The 24,625-nt window shown below is 43.7% G+C and overlaps 1 protein-coding gene across 1 annotated transcript; it reads right to left on the reverse strand.

The window, feature by feature from the left end:
- Positions 1-1,423: 1,423 nt before the first annotated feature.
- Positions 1,424-23,580, reverse strand: TCP11L1 (t-complex 11 like 1). Its single transcript, XM_077321908.1, has 10 exons — positions 23,299-23,580; positions 19,267-19,426; positions 18,036-18,168; positions 17,062-17,182; positions 15,185-15,405; positions 14,050-14,186; positions 12,187-12,374; positions 10,504-10,685; positions 8,534-8,706; positions 1,424-7,793 (listed from the first exon to the last, which is right to left on the reverse strand). The coding sequence occupies exons 2-10, from the start codon at positions 19,418-19,420 to the stop codon at positions 7,555-7,557; spliced, it is 1,548 nt and encodes a 515-aa protein (XP_077178023.1). The 5' UTR covers positions 19,421-19,426; positions 23,299-23,580; the 3' UTR covers positions 1,424-7,554.
- Positions 23,581-24,625: the final 1,045 nt, after the last annotated feature.

Consider the following 24,625-nt stretch of genomic DNA (forward strand, 5'->3'; position numbering starts at 1 on the left):
TAATTTAATGGGATGCTGAGAGCTTGAGTGTTTTAAGAGAGGGAGGAAAAAGCTTTCTGGCCACTCTCTACCCAATGTATAATTTTATAAACTTCTATAATTTCCCTCCTTAACTCATATCTTTTCTAAACTAAAAACTCCCAGACACTTCAACCTTTCCTCATAGTAAAATGCTCCAAACCCCCAATCATCTTTATTGCTCTCTTCTGGACTTCTTCCAGGTCTGCTATGAAGAGATACACTTGTTGTTGTTGTTGTTGTTATGTGCGAAGTCGTGTCCGACCCATCGCGACCCCATGGACAATGATCCTCCAGGCCTTCCTGTCCTCTACCATTCCCTGGAGTCACTTAGGGCTAATCCTGCGTTGAGCAGGGGGTTGGACTAGCTGGCCTGTATGGCCCCTTCCAACTCTATGATTCTATGATTCTATGAACTGGAGCTACACACAGTATTCCAAATGAGGCTACACCATAGGTCTGTGACACACTTGAGTTGACACTTTGAGAAATCCCTATGATCCCAAGGTCTCTTTCTCACTCAGCAAGTCCAGACCCATTACCATGTATCTAAAGTTGGGCTGTTTTGTTCCAAAGCCTGAAGATTTGGTTCATGATCATGCAAACTATACCAAGTGACCAGACTGCAAAGTAGATTTGTCACTTCTAGATGGGATGTTGGGATCAATATTTAATTGAAGTAACAATCCTCAAGCAGAGGCACTTCAACCACAGTGATGCATACCAGCAATTCTCAAGGAAATTCGGCTTCCAAGTCCATCATGTATTACTGAAGTGAGTAAAGTAATGGTAACAGCATGAAATACACAAACAGAAGGATGATGGGAATGTTGGACTGTCCCTTTTATCCAGGGAAGGAGGCCCTGATATCCTAAGAAAGGGCTCCTTAAATATGACCACCACATTGCAAAACATTGGCACCCTGTATTCTACGTTTAGCTGGAGGCACAGGAAATAAAAATGGCGGTGAATTCAGAGAACTTTAGGGAGCAGCAGGGAGGGAGGGCTATGGAATTGCATCAGGAGCAGTCTCGAGGTAATTCCTGCCCATTACAGGGAATATCAGTGTCTTCGCACCCACTGTAGCAGCTGCAAGGAGACCCAGAAGGCTGAAGTTCTTCTGAATGCCTTGTCTGCATGTTTCTAGCTCCCTCCTCCAGCTGATTGGGGCATATGATGGAGCACAGAGAGACAAAAGGCTATGGAAAAGCCCAGAAAATGGAATCAAAAAGGGAGAAACTCCATCATCATCATCACTACTGCAGGGGAACTAAAGGGAACCTCCCTTCTTACACAGCATCCACAGTCTAGTTAATACTTCCTTGTGAAAGGAAAAGGTGACTCTTGCAGGGACATCCTCTGCCACTGACAGTCTAAATCCTTATGGTTTGGAGCTGCAAGAGACTATCACATAAAAGGTATTTATTACAGATGAGTTGAGTTACAATTTCATATTTATTATGGAGGAAAGGCATAGACTGATATTTAAACAGCAGAAGCAAGTTAGCATTTTTAATAACCTTCATGGAAATACATAAAGGAACTCCAAACACAACAGAACAGAATATATTGATGGAACACAATATATTGATGAGGAATTTCCTCATCTTCAAATTTAATGCTTTGTGGTTGCAGCAACAATTAAGCATGTGAGATCTTAATTTTAAAGCAAAACTTAATTAGGCTACAATGACCTAAAAACATTAATTTTGTTTTGGATATCCCTAGATTAATTAATATAATCCAGCCAAATTCAGCACCCTTCAATTCAGTGGTACCTACACACATATATAGTTTTGAATGTATTGTAGCTTAATGGTATACCAAGGCAGATTAATGAACTTTCTCACAAAGAAAAACCTGTTTGACAATTGCCATAAATTCAAATCCTGTGAGCTTCACAAAAAGGAGAGGACTTCCACATAAAGACAGTTGTTCTAATCCAGTGATCGGAGAGAAGTCAGACAGATAAAGGCAAATCTGTTATCTATACATAGAATAAAGTGCTTGATCACGTAAGTATATTTTCCTGGTTGATGATGCAGTCAAGCTCATTTCTCTGTATGTCAAAACTGGAATCAAATTTCTGACTTTAGAGGATTCATCGTTTAATGGGACACAGTAGTAAAGCTTTTTAAGCTTGAGTTTTACTCCCTCCCAAACGAGATGACATATTTAAAATTTATTACAGAAGTTTATGAATTCGGGGGGAGGAGGGATTTCTTAAACCATAAATTCAATTTAAAGCTAAAAATAGGTCATTTCTGCTATGAATTCAAAATCATCTGGGCCATAACCACAGATCAGCAAGGCAAGGTGCGGTAGTGGCTGCTCCACAATCTATCTTGGCTGCCCCTCTCCGATCACCACTAGGGGTTGTGAAATCTGTCAAAAGTCTTCTACCAATGAAAAAGGACATTTACATCTTCCCAAGGCTTTGCCAATGAGATTCGCTTTTCTTCCTTCCAGTCTTTGCCAGTGAGATTCTCCTTCTCTCTTCCCTCCCAAGCCTTTACCAATTAGTTTTTTTTTCTTCCTCCCTCCTCCTTCCCAGGCTGAACAAACTAGCTCCTGCATGGATTCGGTTAATCTGCAGCACTGAAGGATGCACATTGAGGTAGAAGCCCTTGGGGAGGCTCCATTTTAACCCATGTGGGAGTGCTCAAAGGAATCAGAGAGGATGGGTGGCAGCTGCTGGAAATGTGTTCTACCTTTCATAAGCAAACTCGTGACCATGCAGCTGTTTTGGCCCTTGAAAACACTTGTATGATCCCTCCCTCCTTTCCTTAACAGATCAGTGAGTTATACAAGATTTTGTTTTTTGACTTGGGACAAATCTTCTGGCGCGGCTCCTGGAACGGAAATGGGTACGAATGTGACATCCATAGCCCTGCCCTGGAGAGCACGCCAGAAAAGGCTGGAGGAGCTGCAGGGTGCCATGGCAAGCAGCCGGCTGGGACAGTGCAGGCCATTGTGAGAGGAGGCTGGGCCACTGCTGTGCTGCCTGAGGAGGCCTGAGCAGTTGCGGGACAGCTCGGTAGCCAGATGGGCCAACGCTGTCCTGCCCGATGCCAGGGGACATGGTGAGGCGACACAGAAGCTAGGTGAGCCAGCGCTGCTACAAGGGTCAGGAGAGGGGGGGAGGGGGAGGGGGGAGTCTATGTGGTGGGGAGGCCTTTGGGGGTCAGGGTGGAGGTTGTGCGGCTCCCAGGAGCAGGGCGGCTGCCCTCCAGTCCTCTGGGGGCCAGTGCACAGGCTGCAACACCAGCACAGGCCCAGACGCTGCCCTACAGGCTGGAGGCCAGGGCTCTCCTGCAAGAAGAGGGAAGGGGGAGGACTCTTTGTGTTTGTGTGTGTGTGTGAGGGGGGGACTTGGGAGTAGGTCAGGGAAGGAGAGAGAGGGGAGGGGAAAGTGTGGAGGGAATGGGTTTGCATGTGTGTGTGTGTGTGGGGGGGGTGGATTAAAGAGCTCCAGAGCAGGTTATGTGCCCCACATACCTGTGACAGCCTGGGTTTTGCTACTTTTATTTTTGAGAACTTCATTTGCTTGAGAGGGGCTTGGTTGCTGTAGCTGGGGGACAAATCCCATCTCCCCATGAAGAGCAAAACATGTATTCCCTCACCCCTGCTGTGTTGAAACCTTTTCTTTTACAAATTTTAACAAACTGTCTCTCTTCATTTGTTATTCTTGAATACTGGGAGGTCGCTATGTTAAGGGGTGTCCCTCGAGGCACTTCCTAAATTTTCCAATCAGTTGCATTTCCCCTAACAAACACCCCACTCATCAAATGAAACAGCAGAATAGAAGGCAGAATAGAAACCCTGTCGTAGCACTACAACTGTAATGGTGCTCCTTTTTAGCCACACTTTTGTTCAGTCAGGATAGTTTAAAGTTCTCTGTATTTATTTATACTTATTTAAAAAATTAAATATATTCCTTGACTTTAAAAAAGTACTTTGTGCAAACATCAGCCTTTCTCCCTGTTGCTTTGATGTTAACTGTACCTTATCTATGCAATGATGTTAAATCAGTGTTTCCCCGTCAATCGTATCTTCTTCCCTATAGCCAGTCACATGAAACTGGTAGATCTTGCTGTGTATAGGAAATGTAGTTTATTTATATTCTGCTTGAATCACTGAGATTCGTAAAATCAAGCAGGTGGAAAGGAGAAGATGTGGTGCAGACCTGATTACCCTGTATGATGCTAAGCAGATTTCAAGTTACACAAAGGGCTACTCAAGTTACAACACCGAAACTGTGAAGATAGTTGAAGTTGCAAATGCCAACAGGAGTTGAACCTGGGTCTCTTAGGCCCAGCATTCTAGTTACACACTTGTTGCCTGGAAGAACAGCTATTACCAGGTTTTCTGTTCCAATTGCTCTTGCTGCAGTATGAAAACTTTTTTGTGTGGTCTAGCCCAATTTAGCCTGCATGTCCCTATGAATCAATGTCCTTCAAAATGTCTTGAGGGCTATGGCTTCCTTGATTGAGTCAGTCCACCTCATGTTGGGACTTCCTCTTTTCCTGCTGCCTTCAACTTTTCCTAGCATTACTGTATTACTGTACTGAACACATGAAACTGTCTTACGCTGATCCATCAAAATTACTACTGTCTAAGACTGGCACTATCTCTCCAAGGTCTCAGACAGAGATCTTTCTCATCTTTACTAACTGGTCCTTTTTAAAATTGGAGATGCTTGGGTTTGAACCTGCAACTTTCTGCATGCCAAGCAGATATTCTGCCACTAAGACACAACCCCTCCACTAGATAGTACTTCTTTAGGTTGTGCGCTTCAGCATGGTTCGGCTGCCTCGGCAATCACCAAAGCCCAAGGCGGCCAGCAGCGCAGAGAGGAGGTGCAGCGGTGGCGCACAACTGGCAGCCACACACAGGCGCAGAGCTCTGCCCTTCCTCTCCGTGCCAGGGCACTGGCCTACACGCTGCTTCAGGCTTCAGTGATCACCAAGGCAGCCAAACCGTGCTGAAGCACACAACCCTACCTCTTATACTACATCTTGTTAAACTTCAGAGTTGAACAGTGGGACAATTTGTGTTGTTACTTTTTCTGCAATATGTTCTACATGTAAATATCTTTGAAATAAAACTGAAACATTTTGAATGCTATACCATTTGACACTGACCCTACTTGACTTAATTATTTAGAAGTAAAATCATGACACATAATAAGCTGCTCCCCATGGTGCTAAACTGTCCCTTTAAAATGCTGGCCCCCCAACAAAAAAAGTCTGGCTACAAGCCTAGCCTAATCCTTATCCATTGTTCCTCTTAATATTTGTGAAACAGCCTGGGGGTGGAACGATCCAGGGTGTCCAAGCTGGAATAGGGCCAATCAGGCCCAGCCCTTATAGTTCCCACCATCCTTCCCTGGATGCTAGCCACTTTGTTCTCAGATGCCTGAGAGAGACACAAAGAGACACAGAGAGCCCTGCCAAACTGCAAACGACTCCTGATTACCTGCTATGGCTCCTGCTGTGAGGGGGAGAGAGAGAGACCAACAGAGACAAATTGTAAACGAGCCCCAAACTGCAAACCAGCCTTGATTCCCTGCTACGAACGAGCCCTGATTACCTCCTATGGCTACTGCTGAGAGAGAGAGAGAGAGAGAGAGAGAGAGAGAGAGAGAGAGAGAGAGAGAGAGAGAGAGAGAGAGAGAGAGAGAGAAATCTGCGCCTGTCAGTGTCCCCTGGGTCCTAGTGCCCATTGAATTCCTGGTTGCAATGGGCTTCCTTGCATCCCAATCCAGCAAAAGTGACATGCACTTGGAAGCAATCTTTTTGAGCCTGCACCAGGCCCAGAAGCCTGCTTAGAGTTGTTATGTGTGTGTTGGGGAGACAGGTTCACTGCCAGCTGGTGGTAACCTGCAGCTGTGTGTAAAGCGCACCTGGATCAGGATTTTGGCATTTAACTGAAGGTAGAAATCACAAAACTTTAACACATAGAGAGCTGTATGAAAGTCAGGGGACAAATATTATATACCATATATACTTGCATATAGGTCGACCTGCATATAAGCCGAAGCACCTAATTTTACCACAAAATCTGGGCAAACTTATTGACTTGCATATAAGCCAAAGGTGGGAAATGCTCCATCATCATCACATCCAGCCTCCCCCCGCAAACAAATACAGAAAAATCAAGAGGATGAATAGCTGCTGGTTTTTGTACCCAGCTTTTCACTCAGAAACCAAAAGAATAGTTTGGAAGAAGTGATTAAGAAGAAGAAGTGAAAGCAAAAAAAAAAGAAAAAAAAGATCAGAGTCCCTCAGTCAAACCGTTGATGTCCTACAAGCTGCCAGAGCCAGTTCAGCTTGCAGTACACATTTGCAAAAGGCAATACAATGATTGGCTGGATCGAGCAGGCTTTTATTTCAATTACTGTATATCCCCGCGTAGAAGCCGAGGAGGGCTTTTTCAGTGTGAAAAAGGTGCTGAAAAAATAAGCTTATGCATGAGTATATTGGGTAGCTTCTACAGATGTAAAGTCTACATTTTCATGTAGACTTTATATTCCATGTTACCAGCAGCAGTAAACCAAAAGAGTTTCCATTTCCACACATCCTAAGACAGAACCAACTCTGTGAGTCTACAGCTTGTCGCTACTGAATTAAAAAATACAAAAATAGATGTCTTGGTAGAACATCTGCAAGTCAAGAATCAAATCTATTACAAATGGGGCTGGCAGAAAGACTTACAGAATATCTGAAGTGCTTTAACTGCCAGTATCTGACTTCCACAAAAGTGAACATTTAAGCTACCATCTTATGACAGGCTTTACAAATCACAGTGTAGAAAGAAGTTGTTACCTCTTTTGCACCATACTATCTTAACAGTAAACAGAAAAACATCAAGGCATTATTTCCATCTTTCATATTCCAGAGATAAAACGAAAAAGACTTCTAGCTCTTCTATATCTTTGGAATCAAATATTAAGTTTGTACATTTGCATTTATCCTTCATTTCTCTGATGTATCAGATTCACAGTCAATCACTGCTATTCAATTACTGAAATGGTTTGAAGGTAAGCCATTTTCCAACAGGCAAATTGTCCTGATCCTCTGATGCAGCAGGAAAAGCATCATGCCCAAGGGAGGGGCTCATGGCACATCTTTACCTGTATACCTTGAACAACTAGCCAGAAGGGATAGGGGGCACAATTTAGCATACTCCCACTAGCAGAATGGCTCTGCACGGAACTTCATAACAAGGCTCCTTGTCACATTACTAATCAAGGGGCAGAAGCAGGAAGAAGTGAACAAGTAATCTGGGTATTTCCTACTCCCAGGCAGCACATCAAGATCATGGATACTATGTCAGATTTTCCTCAGGTATCTCAACAACACCAATCTGTACCCGCAGCAGGAGGAGAAGAGAGGATGCCAACACTGATCATAGGAGTCCCCATATCTGTTTTTCTTAATTCTGGTAGAAACCTCAATATAACAGAATAGGTATGCAGCCTTTTATTGCACTATTCTGGGTTAAAGCCTTACTGTCAAGAACAAAACCCTGGAGTTAATTATCTTCCAGTTTTCCTCGTAAGCGAGCGGTTTCTTCTTTATTCAGTATGTTGCTGAGCACTGCATCGTAGTAAGGACTAAAGACCATCTTGTTGTAGTTAACAAGGCGAACGTACTTGACAGCCATTTCCTCCAGCTCCCGCTGAATAGGGCCTAAGCCACCTGGAATGGCAGGAACAGATTTCTGATAACCAGATGCAAGGTAGCTTTCTAAAAAGATCTGGCTTCTAGAATCTGGAAAAGAAAAATAAACATTATCAAGAATTACTAACAAAGATCCTGGCAGGAAGACAGAAATACCCATTAAGTAAATTCATGTCAGTACTTTTTAATAAACAAACCTTCTAGCCTGATCTTAGCCTAGAATCTCTCTTTCAGTATGAACTTAAATTCCTTAAGTACTGCCACCCTGAGATATAAAATGAAAACCAAACATTTCCTGTTCTTCGATACCCCCTCAGTTCCCATAACCCCTGGTGAAATTCTAATTCTCCACCATCTCATTATTGATCTCCCAAATTGTTCCTTCTCTCCTGGCATTCATGTGGCACTTTTACCTTGATAAAGTAACCTTAAATACTTGTTAATGACAAAATGATTTTATTTTAACTATTTCTGTCCTCCAAATATTATAGGCTGGATCCAGATTAAATTTTTCACTGATTAATAATTTCCCCACTAATTTCCATCAATCTTTCCCTTCCAGCTGCAGACCCCAGATTTGCATCTCATGTTCCTCCTGAGGGTCTCTTGACCTGAAAAGACAGCATTTTAAGGAGGTTAATGGGGGCAGCGGGAAGGGGACAGGAATGTTCTCTTCCATGGACAGAAGTACCTTAACGTGAGTGGAAAATGCAATCTGCATCCAATCCCAAATAACTGCAACAACAGGTTTTGACCGACTGCTAATGGGGGGGGGGGGGGGGCAAGGGCCCCTCTTCCACCCATAAATTAATTTTGTATCCTAAACATACCTATTAGTTTGCATATGGAATTATCAGGATTGGCCAGAGCCTGGATCTGTCCTTTAAGCACAGTCTCTTTTTCAAGTGTGAACGGCGTGAATCCGTGTTGGGAAAGACAACCCTTCACTTCAGCACAGACTTTTTCACTGATGGTAGCCAAAGCTTCAGTCAAGTTGAAGGAGCTGGAGGAAGAAGGGTTAGGCCCTTTAGGGCTTCAGGTATTATAGCAGCTCATAAACATTCACAACTGATTTCTTAATGTTTGAAACTTAAATCATAATCCACAGGAGTATCCCTGATGGGAGGAAAAGGGGGGATATTGCTTGGATGAAACCTTGTATACCCACTAAAAATAGCAAAGCCTGAAATCACAGGAGAAATGAGAGTGGAAGAGAAAGTTATTTCCTAAATAGCAAAGTATGTCAATGTGGTTAAGAATTCTCCATTTTGTTAGGGTCCAGTTGCTGATGCAATATTTGGGGTCTGAAGGACTTCATGAAGGGACTGGGTACCCATTTAAGTTTTGCTACAATAGGTATGTGAGCTATTTATTTATTTATTGTATGGCATGTGCGTAATATAGCCAGGAGATCCTAAGATTGTCCAGCTGCTAGTCAAAAGATATTTGGAGGTGGTTTGCATTGCCTGCATAGTCACAATCCTGGTATTCCTTGAAGATCGCCCTTGAGAACCAGCTTGGTGTAGTGGTTAAGAGTGGAGGCCTCTAATCTGGAAAACTGAGTTTGATTCCCCACTCTTCCACATGCAGCCAGCTGGGTGACCTTGGGCCAACACAGTTCTCTCAGAGCTCTCACCCACCTCTCAGACTGTCTGTTGTGGGGAAAGGAAGGGAAGGTGATTGTAAGTTGCTCTGAGCTCCGGATAATAAAAAGAGGGATACCACAAAACAGCTCTTCTTCCTCCAAGCACTAGCCGGAGCCGACCCTGCTTGTATGAGTAACAGATATACCTTGTTATATTGGGATTGCAAATGATTCTACTCGTGTGTTTAGTCTTTAAAATTCGTAAGCTGCTTTGAGACTCATGTTCCAAGAGGAAAACCTTATATAAATATTTTAAATAAATAAACATTGCATTGCTGATGATGACACTGGGAGGGTACAAATCACTCCCCAGCCTGCCTCAGTACTCTTTCCCTCAATCTGCTAAATTCTGTAAGAAGGAAATCTTCTGCCGGGTTTATGGTCGAGTCCAATGAGGACACATACCAAACCAACAAACTGGGTCTCCCTCCCCCTCCCCCCTCCAATTCACTCCACCTCCTTGTTTGTAACATCAATAACGGAGCTCAAACAGTTCTGCAGGGCCTGCAAAAGGGGGCTTTTCCACCAGGCATTTGGTTGAGACTGAGAGAAACCAGCAACATCCACAGGACCCCTGTTCCCTCCCTCACAGAAATCCATCCTTGCATTCTGCCCTGGACCTGTTTGTACCAGTTCCCCTGTTAAACTTATTAATGTTACTATTATTGCTGATGTTAATGGAAAGCTAAATTCCATGTACTGTTTTCTATGTTTTATGTAAAGCGCCCTGAGCCTCAGGGGGAGGGTGGTATATAAATATAATAAATAAATAAGCCAGTAAAGTGCTGACAACTGCACTTTTAGCTATAATTTAAAATTTTATCTTGCTTTATTTGTTATGGTTGCCGTAATGAACTGTTGGATTTGACTCTGTTGTTCACCACCCCAAAAAGGCAAACTCAACAGGGGTGATATATAAATAAACTCAAATAAATAAACACCTTGGTGGGATGGAGGAACTTTTATTGAAGGCCTCTTTCTTCACATCACTCCTTGTTACAGGGAATGATGTGTTCCCTGCACCCCAGCTACAAAGCCCTTTTCGCCTCAGGGATATGAAGAAGAATGTGCAGCATTCCTATAAAACAGCATGGGATGCCTTCTGTACCATTCAGAATCTCCTCACAGAGGGACTGAAAGCGGCACGGTACTCACGGCAGGCGTAGCCCAGTCAGCAGCACCCGGATAGCCGTTTTGAGGTTACCGGTAAAGCCTGGCAAGCCTGAAAGAGCTGTGCCTGCTGCGTTGAACGTTACCAGGAGAACGGCGCCTGTCAAGATGAGCTGGTCCAGTTCCAACTGCATTTCCTGAAAGCGCGTTTGGTCCATCAGCACAGTCTGGGGAAAAGGGGTTCAACACAGTGGAGAAGTCAGTGACATCAGCATGCTGGACAGCTCCGACAACACACAAGAATGAAAAGGTGGTGCCAGATGGCAGAACATAGAGGACTTTCTTTACAGACTGCATCACGACTGCTCCATTGCTGTGGATGGGCCTTCCCACCCCTGAGTTATCTGAGGCACAAAACCCTCTTCTCGGAGCAGTCCACAACTACCTTGTGTGAAAAGGAAGAGCCAGGCACACAACATGCTTGCTCACTTTAAACTGGCCCCCATTCAGCAAGCTGTTTGCGTGCAACATGTTTCCCCAGGACTCCACGCTATGTAACTGCAAAGAAGGCGACCTACCAATGTCAACTGCTTAGTCCCTTTTAGTGTTGGGGAGAGGGCAAGATTTACAGCAAAGTTCAAAGACCTGCTTTTGAATTTATTCAAGGCAATTGCAAGAAAAACAGAGGCCTGTACCCTAAGCTGCAGTTCTGTAAATTATATGTTCTGAGAAGCTACTGCCATTATCTTTCAACTTAATGCAGTTCCTTACAGGGCATGCCTTCATCTCTCTTTCATAAACATATGGAGACCTGCCAAGTCTACATTACTGTCAAAGGACAATACTGATCCCAGCACCAGTCCAGAGGTTATATATCAGGTATAACCTGATGTACACTGTACACATGCCCAAGAACCAAATGTTCAGTGCTGATTCTGAAACATATAGTCCTTGACAAAAACTGACACTGACTGCAATTCCCCACCCATAAATCAAGACATTTCTCATGGATCATAATATTCTAATAACCAAAACAACTGGCTCAGTATGTGGATAGAGTTAATTAGCAGCCATTTTTAACAATGGTAACTCATGCAGGAGCATACAGTTCCTGGAGGTTTGCAGACAGACATATATAATCCATCTATATATAAATGTCCACAGAGCGACATGCCGAATGAGCTTTTATTGGTATAGATAAAAACCAGGAACTGAATTTAAACATTGTTCTGCATTCCCTGTCGATAATCATTCTTGCCCCTGAAGGTTTCATGATACCATAAAACAGCCACGCAGAGATGAGAGAGCGATATACTGTGATACAATACTTGCTTACAAGTTTTCCTGAGTCATCCTGCCATGGCTCCCAGGTCACTTTATCCACGGACACACAGCATTCAAGGGCGCTTCAGCACATTCTCCCAGTGCCCCTCAGCCAAGTACTAAGACCGCTCAAGGTTCACATTTGTACTTCTTTGTAGAACTGAGTGTTGTATGCAAGAGAACAACTATGCTGCTCCTGCAGGCCCACATGTTCATCTACCCAGGCAAGAGCCCATTTTAACGGTTAACCCTCCTTCTTGCTGCAAGTCTCTTCTAATGCATCTTTGTAGCAGTACTTTGTGTACAACTGCTTTATTTCTCTACTGCAGCTTCTTGTTCCTTATGTAAGCTGCCTTGAATCTCAGGACAGAGCTGAGAGGTTAATATTTTAAATACATGAATTACCTCTGGAAAGGGTTTCTGCAGATGATCCCACCTGAGCAGCTTAAGGTATGCCTGGTTCTGTACGGCGAGAGGACACAGTGCAGGAGTTCCACTGGGACATGTAGCACCATCTCCAAGAGCAGGCAGGGCTTTGGACCTCAGGTCATCAGCAGCTTCTTGCAGCCACTCAGTGACAAAAGCCAGGGGATCTGTTGAGAAGCTAGAAACAGTCAAGAACTGCACTGAACAGCTGAAAAGGGGCCCTAGCATAAAAACAAGTTGTGGTGATCTTTAATTCAGAAGGACAAGACAGCTAGAGCATTGGGTCTAAGACGTCAGGGACCCTGGTTCAAGTTTTCTCTCAACATGGAACACACTGACTTGCCTTAAGCCAGTCCTTCTCTCTCAGCCTAACCTACCTCACAGGCTTTGTGTGACAATAAGATGGAGGGGCGAGAGCTACATGTGCTGCCCTGAGTTCCCTCAAGCAATGGCAAAGTACAAATGGACTAAAAAGAATTAAGAAGAAAAGCCTACGTTCCCTCATTGCCTCCACAGGCCAACTATGAGTCTTTGCTAACGGATGAAATGCATTCTTGTGCAGGAAAGCATTGTAAAGGTGTGCTCAAGAGTTACAACCAATCCCCACTGCCAGACAGCATGTTTAAGTGGCTGGGGTCAAGTGCAGCAAATCAAGCTGGAAATGCAGGGAAGTTCCTTTGCTGTGACGTGTGCAGCTGTCCCAGTGCAAGGGAGACACGGTTAGTATTACTGATCTGAGTGTAGGGAAGCAACAGCACAACCTAGAGGTGTCTTTCAAGCTTTCCCCAAAAGTGATATTTTAGTTTCAATTTAAAATAAAATGGAAAAGTCCTGAGGACATAGTGAATTCCAATGTATTTTATCCATTTAAAAACTCAAGAGTTGTTCTTTCAGTTGCAATGGGAGACAGATCTACAGCTTTGGGCAGCGGGACTGCACTCTGCTTCGAGGGCCAGCCAAAAGAGAACTTGCGCTGGAGCAAAAGCCTCCCTCCCCTTTTAACTGCTCATTCTCCTTAACAAGGCAGGTGCCACATTTCAGGTGCTAGCTAAGCTATAAGAAAAAAGCAACATAGGCTAACTCAAATCACAGCATTCAGAATCAAAATTGTATATATTCCCCCTAAATTCGGTGGACAATCCTTGGATTTGACACAGGCCAGCTGAATCTGTGGTGGACTATCAAGAAGAAGAACTGGGGTTTTGCACTCTCCTTTTTACTGCCCAAAGGAGACTCAAAGCAGTTTAATCACCTTCCTGAGGTAGGTAAGACTGAGCGAGCTCTGGAAGAACTGACTGGTCCAAGGTCACCCAGCTAGCTACACATGAAGGAGTGGGGAAGCAGACCTGGTTCTCCAGATTAAAAGCCACCTACACCATGCTGGCTCTACATCAAGTTGAAAGGAAACTGTGAGGCAAGTATCAGAGTCTGCCAAGTGCTTGACATTTTTTCCGACTTTTGCAGACCCAGGTAGGAAGCAAAAACAGATGGCTCCCCACAGAAGGGAGGTAGTTAGTGTTTGGCTTCATGGGTCACAACTGGGCAGGCCTAATCAGCCTCCTGAAGTGTGGCAAAGGAAAGACACAATTGAAAGAAGACCTTTGCCTATCACCAGAGGAAGCACCTTCACCCTGCCCCACAAAGAAGGGCTTCTCCCATGGCATCATCTGCCCATAAGAAATGCAAGTTGTGATTGTTGTCATACCCTTTCCCCATCAATGCAATTATTCCAGCATGTTTCCCAAATTAAAAGCTGGCCACTGAACGCTAAATCCACACTCACTTATCAAATCTGCCTGTTAGAGTTGGTCATTTAATAACGACAAATAACAAAAGTCATACTTGGCTGTTTCTCATACAGTTCCTGAAACTTCTTCCTCTCGTATTCAACTGATTGCTGCATTAAGTGTGGTCTAATGCTGCTAACAGCAAAGTTAGCCATGTCCATTTTCATCAAATCCAGCACAGAGAAAATGGCCCTGCAGGAAGAGAGAGAACAGAACACTGAGTTTGACAAGCAGGTGGTCCAAATGTTTGCAGTCAGTCCAAATGCAAAAATCCATTTCAGTAAAAACAGTCTGCGGCCAAGAAAAGCCAAGTATAAATGTGGTCAGTAAAACAAAACAGAACAAAACCCAGGAGTTTTTAATCAAGATTACTCTCCTTTAAAAGAAAAGCCTTTAATGGTTCAGACTTCAGTTCTGCAAAAACTTACACTGAGAACAGAGGCCAGAAAGGAGCCAGAAATCTCTTGTTTTGACTGCCACAGGCTAACAAAGCAACTCTACTGGCTTTAGGAGTAATTTTCAAATTATTTCAGGCTAGTTTTCACTGAAAAACTTGTGCCCCACCTGAGCTGTTTCAGACAGGAGACTTATGAAATGGTTCCTGCCCCTAGAAGACTAAGTTACCAGGGGGAAAGTTACACTAAAACCCTGCTACCCAGCACCCATTTTTGTGAGTGTTAGGAATCTTTGCAGATACAAGGAGATTCAGTCATGTGAGCCCCTACCTGAGGTACATCTGCAATATTGTTCTAGTTGATATGTCATGATTGTTATATTTATAATATTTATTATTATGTTCTATGTAATCAACCTACAACCTTCTATGTAAGCAGCCCGGAGACGTATGGAAGGGCCGTATAAAAATCCAAATAAATAAATAAACAGCCCATGGCCCAGTTGAGCACCTCAGAGTGCCACAGGGAAAGACAAGCCTTCAGCTTCATGCTTAGAAAGCAAGAGCAGAGAGACTTATGCTAACTGCAAGTCTTCATGGCATTCTTAATGCTCACTGTATTAATATTGTCCAACAAAATGCTCCTTATCACTCCCTATTCCTGCATTCCCAGCAGTATTCCTCCCAGTTTTGAAAGAAAAATCAGTTCAGTGAAACAAGCAGAAGTTTTATCTCTCAGAACTTTCCAGAGCATGCAAGAACTGAAGAAATACGTCTCCAAAGGAGACATTAATACCTGAACAAGGGAACTATTTCATGAATCTCTTTCAGTTTCTTAATTTCTTCATCTCTAGCTGGAGCACAGAGAGTCCCCATCATGCCAATGATGAATTCTGCCAGCTTAGAAATGTCAAGGGCACCATTTTCTGCCTCCTGTTTTATCAACTCCAGATCTAGCGCTTCTGTAATCTGATTTCTTAGTCTAGTGTGACCAGGCAGCAAGAAAGACAGAAGAGCCTGAGATAAAAAACAATGTTCCTATTACTAGCTCTTACTAATATTGCATTGCTATATCTGCAAATGTCATTTCAAACCCAATAACCATTACAGAAATGTTGCATTGGTACGTATGGTAGAATTTTATAATTTCATGTACTAAAAATAAAGCTCAATTTCATAATTAAAGTTTTCATTCACTGTTAGTGAGAATTCTTGAGCAGAAACCACAGACATGAAATCAGGGTAAACGCATGCATACATTTATTTGCTGTGACTGAAATATTTTGCATCTACATTTATTTTGAACTATGGTAAATTAGAGTCAAAAGGGAAAGGTTTACAGGGGAAAAGTAGTGCCTGGGAAAAGAAAAAGAGCTTTGTTCCCGCTTTTTACTACCAAACATAGTTTCAAAGGAGCTTAAAATATTGCCTTCCCTTCATCTCCCCACAACAGACACTCCGAGAGGTATGTGGGGCTGAGAGAGGTATGTGGGGCTGCATGGGGAGGGGTGGGGCATTAAACTCGGTTCTCTAGGTTAGAGGCTCTTAACCACTGCACCACATGGATTTAACCCTTCTCCCATCTGCTGCTTTCCCTCATGCTGCCCAACTACAATCTCTAGATGCTTTCCCTGTAGAAAACATGGCTGCAGCACCCCAGCTGGGGAGGACAAGTGACAGGATTGGGAGGAAAGGAAAAATGTCAGGGGAAAGCAGCACATGAAGACCCACAACAGGTTCTAAGAGCATATGATGCAGCTATCTTAGGGAAGGCAAGAAAGTCTGGCTCTAGCCAGTGTCTAGGTGGAAGCCCTGCTAAGAATCCTATCTATCCCCTACTCATGATCCATGAAGGAATAAAGTCAAGGAACAAATATAATAAGTACACAAATAAATGCTGCTTTCCTGCAAGTTTCCTTTTCTCAGTACTACTTCCCAGAGGAGAAGCATCAGACAGAGTCTCAAGACATAATGTGAAAATATTACTGCAAACAAAGATTAAAGAATGATGTTGATCCATCAGCTGGGAGAAGAATGTGGCCAACCTCATTCTTCTTTAGCATATAGTCATAAGAAGAGCTATTGGGGGGTGGGGAAGCCTGCTTACTATGTTGATTTTGGACTGTGGATAGGGCCTATAACTATGAACTGGCAAGGTAATGATGAAAGTACTCCAAATCCACTGAAAGGATTCGTATGTTCCTCAACACCTAACTTCTCCCAAGAAGGCCAAAGAGAACTGATCTACAACAAATGGAACCGATCACTGCTCAAGACAGGATAACTAAGCTAAACAAATTATTGCTGTGAGAAAATTCATACTATTCAAACCAGATATAGCACTGGTCTCCATTACAGGTGCCCTTGAATTTGCTATGCTAAACTTTTACAGGTATGTTGGAAAGTGTTGATAAAATCTAATTAAGGATCACTTGGTATGCAATATATACCAAGATGTTCAAAAGGAGAACTTTTGAAAAATTCCCTTTCCAGTGAAAAAAAGAAGATAATTCTTTTTATGTACTGGTAGCTGGTTAAAAACAGGAACGATTAAATACCATTGACAGTTCTCACAATGGGAGGTGCTAAATTCTGTGGGGAGCCGTACTGGAATGGCGTGATACACAGGCAGAAAGGCAGGTTTGCAAACAACAAATTATTCCCTCTTCTTACCTCTTTGATCTCTCCCACAAGTTTAATTGCATGATCATATGAAGGTGGGTCTTCTTTTAACTGAGCTTCCAGACAATCCCAAAAAGCTTTGTGGACAATATCTCTGACTCTTTTTTCCAGGCTGACCAACAATGCAACAAGAGAAAACTGACATGAGACCTCTAGTGCAGAGGCAGGCAGGGCTTAGCAAAAACAGGAGACCCAGATTCAAATTTCACTGCCCCATGAAGTTTACAGAGCAATCTTAGGCCATTCATTCATTCTCAGGCTGACCTAATTCATTTGGTTGCTATGAGAATAAATGGAAGAGGAAGGAACTGCATATGTCATCCTGTACTCCTTGGAAGAAGGGTAAAATAAAAGCATGCAAGACAGGCGGCTGACATTGTAATAGAAAGAAAGAAAACGTCTTTGCTAAAGACAAGGTGCTTGAAGTGTCCAAGAACGAATCACAGCTCACAGGGAACAGGCAGGGGAGAATCGATAGCCGGGATCAAAAGCCACAGCTAAATCATGCAGCATCAAAAGAAACTCGGCACACACCTTTCCCCTTGTTTCTATTGGGGTTGAAAGCAATTATGGCACAGAGCCAAAGGGACTGATGGACTACAGCCAATCTCATTTTGAGAACTCCCTTTGCTGACAAGATTATTGAAGGATGAGTTTACTCCTTTCCATTTTTGTGCAATTCCTAATGGGTGTGTGTGTATGTGGGGAGGGGAACAGTGTTGGCTGTAGAGATGCAATCACAACCAACTGGGCGTGGACTCTAATACAATGTTTCTGCTGCATGGGAGTGGGGCTTCCATCACTTATATGGCACATGATGGAAATCAGCTGAAAAGTCCATAATCAAGAGGATACAACTGGTGTACTTTAAAGACCATACATCGAGCAGGCTGATAACTACAGTCCATGGACACTTGGAGAACCACAGTTTGACCACCCCTGCTCTACAATAACAGACCTCATACCTGTTTTCTGGTAATTCTGTCGGTTTAATCTGAAAACCTCCATTGACAACAATTTCATGAGCTAATACCATGTTAGTTACACCTTTTGCTGTTTCCATCAGCTCTTCCACCGATACAAACTGAGGGGGGCTAGCTGCAAGGTAATTAAACATACTTCAGTCAGTTAAGCATATTAATAAAGGCCCAGCCAGAAACTTTGAAAAATTAGCTGCTAATCATATCTATCCTTCCAAGAGAAAGATAAAATGAAGGCTGCAGAGTGGCAATGTATGTGCCGCAATAAATTTAAACAAGAAAAAAAATTAAGGAGGTGGAGTGATAAAAGAAACTGAAGGACCAACCCCTTCCTCCAAATACCACTGCTGATTTTATTAACATTTAAGGAAACATCCAAAGTCATTACAGACAGAAACAGGACAATGGGAAAAAGAGAGAGGAATCTGCTCTCAGTTTCAAACTCAGAAAAATCAATTTTTTTAATTAAACAAAGGAATTAAACTAACACGGATTTATACTGAGTACCAATACCATTTTTGGTACTGTCCACAGAGTTTTCATGGCACAGATACTGGAGTGGTTTGCTATTTCCTTCTCCAGTGGATCACCTTTTGTCAGAGCTCTCTGCTATGACCTGTCCGTCTTGGGTGGCCCTGCACAGCATAGCTCATAGCTTCACTGAACTACGCAAGCCCCCTTGCCACGACAAGGCAGCGATCCTTGAAGGGGATCTTTCCCCCTTGAAAGGGATGCTTAAATGGACTCCAGGGAATGGTAGAGAACAGGAAGGCCTGGAGGATCATTGTCCATGGGGTCACGATGGGTCGGACGCGACTTCGCAACTAACAACAATAACCAATATAACACATCATCCCATCATATATTCCTTGAAGCATGTTAAAATTTCACAAGAGGGAAACACAGATCAGGAGTTCCTGCTGGCAAAAAAGCAATGTGAGTCCAACTTCAGCCAGATCCCTCCATACTGCAGCTCCCCCAGAACAGTGAGTGTCCTTTGATCCTTTGGGATGGGGCTGCAAGGACTCCTGTGGGAACGGGACAATGGGGAAAGATCCATCTTCCAATTGTAAACTCCAAGGATGACAGCCATACTTAATAAAAGTGCAAATAGTTTTAAAATGCTCCATGTAATGTGAGAAACTATTTAATTGTATAGAAATCACTGAAGCATTTAGTTTTAAGGAAGGGTAACGATCTTGCTAGTTTTGCTCACCTTGAGGCATGTTGCCTTTGCTTGGACTTGGTGTATTTTGTCGAATCTTCTTTCTGACAGACTGTTCTGGATTGTCTAAGGTGTCCTGCTGGTCATCTTCAGACTCACCTGTGTTTCTTTCACTTCTACCTGGCCTGTCTTGGTCCTGGGACATTCTTAGCTTTTGGAGTTAAAGAGATTAGGAGCAATTAAACTAGCTACTGTAAAACCCATCATTCCAGCCAAACTGTGTTTTGAATGGTTATACAACAAATTGTATACCTAACATAGTCAATCTCATCCCTATATAAGAAAATATAGAACTTGGCCTCTATGTCCATCACAGAGGTAATTTTGAGATAAGTAGATAAATTAGAAATATTTATAAAGAGACAGTGGAATATACTCATGTTTATTGAAATGTTTATTATTTTCAACAGCCAAAGCATAATAAACCCTTGCAAGTGAATCAGCATACTATCAGCCTTAATATTTTTCATGCCATAAAACATTCAAATGGATGAGAAAATCCTTTCCCAGACTTCCTAATAAATACTGATATGAATTGGGTGCTGAATTAAGAAAAGAAAATTAAATCACCAAAATTCATAATGAGTTGCCAGTGCTAACATATATTTGACGTAACTTGTAAGCTACAGCACAATATTTAGCTACCTGTTTAGAGATACTAGTGGAGCATTTTTCTTCCTCTGATGCTCCAGGAGACCAAAGCGAAAGGGGAGCAATGATCTTATTGCGGTGTACCACATGAAGTAGACCCCTAAAAAAAACCATGTCCAAAGGTGTCTAATTCCCTTGACCCACATATGAACATTCTCTTGGCCTTCAGGAAGAACCAGTGGACGTGGTACTGCTGACCTAGGAGCCGCTGAGCCTATTCAGAACTAAAATTAGCTATACCTGGGTAGTTTGAGTAACTACAACGCTGGGAAGTTATAAAATGTTAGTACTGAAAGGAATTTTTCAACTATTTGCCCTTCTTACTCCTTTAATGCTTTTCATAAAATAGGTTTGTATCCTGTGAACTTACAGTCTCCCTTTGGGAGTACATTCCTCCATCTGTATTTCAAACAGAGGCAGAACTGAATATCCAACCATGATCTGTCAAAGCAACCTTCACAATTAAAAATATTTTGGAAAAAATATAATATATAGCAAAGGATAAAGCGTTACCAAAAATACAAATAAAACCTAATCAAAGATATATACTTGGTGTATATCCTGAAGGGATGATAAGCCTTTTTATTATTTGGGCTGCAGCTAACATGGCCAACCTTCTGGAAAGCACTCACAAAGTTAAATGGAACTGTAATGTTTGGGAAGCAACAAACATCCAGTAAGGCCTATACATATCTGGTGAACAACTACCACTGCATCTAATATTAAAGTGGCTGCCCTCATAAATGCTGCATAACCAGGCCGCCACTCGTGGATAAGGCAGGTGACCCTAGATTCTTAGAGAAATCTCCAAGTCCACAGAAATATATCCATTTGTAAGTTTATCAAACCAAAACAAACACACGGTTTGATGAGGACTGAATACTGTCCAGGATAACATAAGACTGAGATCAGCTAATAACCAGTGTCAGAAGGAAAAAAGAATATGGGAAATATCTGCTAAAGCCTATGAAAGTTTATTTATAGAAAGCTTGAGGGAGGATATAAGTGGGGCATTTCTAAAAAAAACTCTTCTCCCACGATTCCTCATAGATCCATAACCACTTTGTATAAGCTAGTATATATTCAGCACTTGAAATGCTAAAACAGTGGAATAAATAAAACTACCTTTGGGCTGAACCTGCGTTGAGCAGGGGGTTGGACTAGATGGCCTGTGTGGCTCCTTCCAACCCTATGTTTCTATGATTCTATGATTCTACCTTTTACCCTCAAAGCATGCAAAAAACTGCTTCATGGCAGAAAAAGTAAAAACTGGATCTACATGGATCCTCAAGTTTTAGTTTTTTAAAATATAAATCTTCAAATTACATGTCAAAGCCACAGACTGAACCATTAAAGGCATCTATTCAGCACTCCAGAATTGCAGTGGTACAAAAAACATGGATCCAAGGCATGGCTCCTGATGATTTTTAACTGAGGTCACCACAAACCACCTTTCCCCACCCCCTGTATGATTGTCTCCAAGCAATTTCATGCTGCTGTTAAGCAGCATGGGAATAAGATGGATCCCCATAACATAAATCCCACAAGGTCAAGCAGCAGTCCCTCAGCACCACCTTTAGGAACCAGCTAATAAAGTAAGAGCAAAACCAACAAAACTCAGTGGCCCCTACTCCCAACCTATCCAGACTCTGACACTATCAGAAACTACCAAGAAGTCCATAATCAATAGAGAGAGACTCCTCCTGTGACTCTGCCAAAGATTGTCAGTCAGGGAAACAAAGACCATCTCCATCTGAAACCTGTGCCTGCATGCATGTTAAAATGGTCTATGTCATTTGTCTCCTCCAAGGTTGACTTTGCATGTGTTTTTTATTGTGGGGCACATCAGAACATCTGCTTTCAAGCTTGTCTGAAGGGTGCCCAAAGAGTTCAGCCAAGCTAAAGTGACAAGAGACGAAGTTCTAAAGGAGAAGTCATTATTCCAGGAGTTCCAGGCCTCACCAAGAGGCTGGCAACCATATTTACCAGAATATATCCCACTGTGACTGGCTGTACATATTGAGGCCTTGCATAAAAAATCAGTCCAGGAGGCTCAAACAAATGAGCTAAGCATGAGCAGCAAGGTCCAAAAGCTTGCTGTGTGAAGACTACACATTACTTCTGTTTTTTATATACTTGAAGAGAGTAATTCTGAGCAGATGAGGAATAGACAGGGAGTGCCAAACACGTTTCCCTCCCTCTCAAACCATCCCCTCAAGCCATATGTTAAAGACATACATAATATGAGGCAGGGCGAATTTTAACTGTTTCGGTTTCCTACCATGACAGTTTCGGCTCCTGTCACCACACAAATGGGCCAGTTTTCCAGGGCAAAGGCTGTTGGGAGGAAGTGAAGGAAGCTGAAGGAGGGGGGGCATAAAGGTAGGTGGGCTGTTGGATAGTAAGGAGAGAAGGAAACAGGGAGGGCCTATGGGAACTTTTAGGGAAGGGAAGGAGAAAACAATGCAGGAGGGAAATTCCTGTAATTCCTTGCAGGTCCTCTGCTTTTGTGTATGTGTGTGTACAGCTTAACAATTTTTTATTGTGTGTCCAGTATTTTTATTAAAACAATCTAGCAACCCTAGTAGCAATGCCAATAGGTGATGGATCCACAGTTTCTATGATGTAATTTGTGGCCACAGATGTCATGAGTGATTTGATGGTGAGTTTGGGGTACAGGGTTGCCAGCTCCAAGTTGGAAAATTCCTGAGGATCTTTGGGATGGAGACTGGGGACTGTGGAGTTCAGGGAGGGACCTCAGCAGAGCATAATGGCATAGATCTTACTCGCCAAGCAGCCATTTTCTCCAGGGGAACTGTTCTGGCCTGGAGATCAGAATGGGAAATCTGCAGCCACCACCTAGAGGTTGGCAATCCTGTTAAAAATTACATCAGTGCTTTGGCTCCTTTGCACAAGAATGGCTGCCTTTAGAGCAATATGACAAGTTCTACCTTGTTTTGGTACAAAAATTATATGAATTCATGAAGATCCGTTTAAAATTGGCATCGCAATGGTTTTTACCCCACTCTTCCCATGCATTCTTAAGAGCAATACCAGGCTTTCCAATTTGCATTCGTGGTGGTGGATCCAAAGCTTTGGGATCTATTTCCAGGGAGCAAAAGCGTGAGTTCATAGACTGGCAACGATGAGCCATCTGGCCGCGGCCCGGGGGCCCTGACGCAGCACCTGCAGGGAAGAGGTCGGACCCTCTTTTCCTAGATCTAGACTAACCCTTCGGGAGGGTGTCTCTTTTGTTTCTTCCCCCGTAAGAGAGAAGAAGCAGCGGGCATCCTACTCCGGCCCCTGTGCGACCCCCGCAGACGAAACGACAAGCCGCCCGCCCCGCCCGCCCCGCCCGCCCCGCCCGCTTACCTGAGAGGGAGGCTAAGGGGAAGGCAACTTTTTTGCAGGGAGCTCAGCCTCACGCAAGGCCGGCTGCGCGGGGGGGAGGAAGCGCGGTGCAGCCAGGCCAGCGCCGACGATGTGCATCGGCGGGAGCCTCCTCTTCACGACCAGCCGGGCGTCTGCACAGAGCCGGAAGCCGCTAACGCCGCGCAGGGCGCCGCCATGTCTGTGCGCTGCCAAGGCGAGAGCGCCTGCGGCGGATGGTCGTGAGTCAGAGCCGCAGCGACAAGAGCAAGGCGGCTCGGCGAAGGGCGGCCGAGGGGGGGGGGGGGTAGCTGTCAGTCAAGATGCAGGAGTGGCCAAAAACGCGGAGGGTATCCTGCCTCGGCTTCCAGCTGGCCGACTTTCTGGCAAGCCCAGACCAGCAGACCCGGCGCACCTCGGGGGGAGCCATGAAATGAAAAAACTGTCATTAATCGTAGGCACATGTGTTTCGTTTTTTAAAAAAATGGTGCAGACGGGCGCTTAGGTCTCCCTAAGCTCTGCCCATGAGGCTGGGAGTTCGATCCCAGCAGCCAGCTCAAGGTTGACTCAGCCTTCCATCCTTCCGAGGTCGGTAAAATTGTTGCTGGGGGGTAAATGGTAATGACTGGGGAAGGCACTGGCAAACCACCCCGTATTGAGTCTGCCATGAAAACGCTGGAGGGCGTCACCCCAAGGGTCAGATATGACTCGGTGCTTGCACAGGGAATACCTTTACTTCTACCTTTAGATATCTCCCATGAACTACAGGATTCCTAACCCTAGATTGGGAGGTTGGGGTGTTCACCAAAGCAGACAGAAAGATTTAAAAGATTGAATCTTCCTGTGTTCTCCCTTGAATGCTTTGCCTGAATGCCATGATCTGTGCCAGGATGCAAACTCCTCTGCAAAGGGACAGTAGGGAGTTTGGGGAGATGTCTGCTCCATTCAAGTTTACTAATGTAACCGGGTTAACTTTTGCTTATATATTCCTTCTGTTATGATGGTCAGTTCTCAGTCTGTGCATCCCTGCTAAAAGCATATGTGATAGGAAGATAGTCTGGCTACTTGCATCCAGGATAACCTGGGTTGTTGTTGTTGTTATGTGCGAAGTCGTGTCCGACCCATCGCGACCCCATGGACAATGATCCTCCAGGCCTTCCTGTCCTCTACCATTCCCCGGAGTCCATTTAAGTTTGCACCTACTGCTTCAGTGACTCCATCCAGCCATCTCATTCTCTGTCATCCCCTTCTTCTTTTGCCCTCGATCGCTCCCAGCATTAGGCTCTTCTCCAGGGAGTCCTTCCTTCTCATGAGGTGGCCAAAGTATTTG

The sequence above is a fragment of the Paroedura picta genome, chromosome 2 (assembly GCF_049243985.1).
Source record: "Paroedura picta isolate Pp20150507F chromosome 2, Ppicta_v3.0, whole genome shotgun sequence".
NCBI classification, from domain to species: Eukaryota; Metazoa; Chordata; class Lepidosauria; order Squamata; family Gekkonidae; genus Paroedura; species Paroedura picta.

What these genes read in the sequence shown, in the direction of transcription:
- TCP11L1 (XM_077321908.1), bottom strand. Translation starts at nt 19,420, where the DNA reads ATGTCCCAGGACCAAGACAGGCCAGGTAGAAGTGAAAGAAACACAGGT. An exon ending in CAAAGGCAACATGCCTCAAG is followed by an intron (nt 18,169 to 19,266) that starts GTGAGCAAAACT and finishes ATTACCTTGCAG; the next exon opens with CTAGCCCCCCTCAGTTTGTA. An exon ending in ACTGTATGAGAAACAGCCAA is followed by an intron (nt 12,375 to 14,049) that starts GTATGACTTTTG and finishes GCTTCTCAACAG; the next exon opens with ATCCCCTGGCTTTTGTCACT.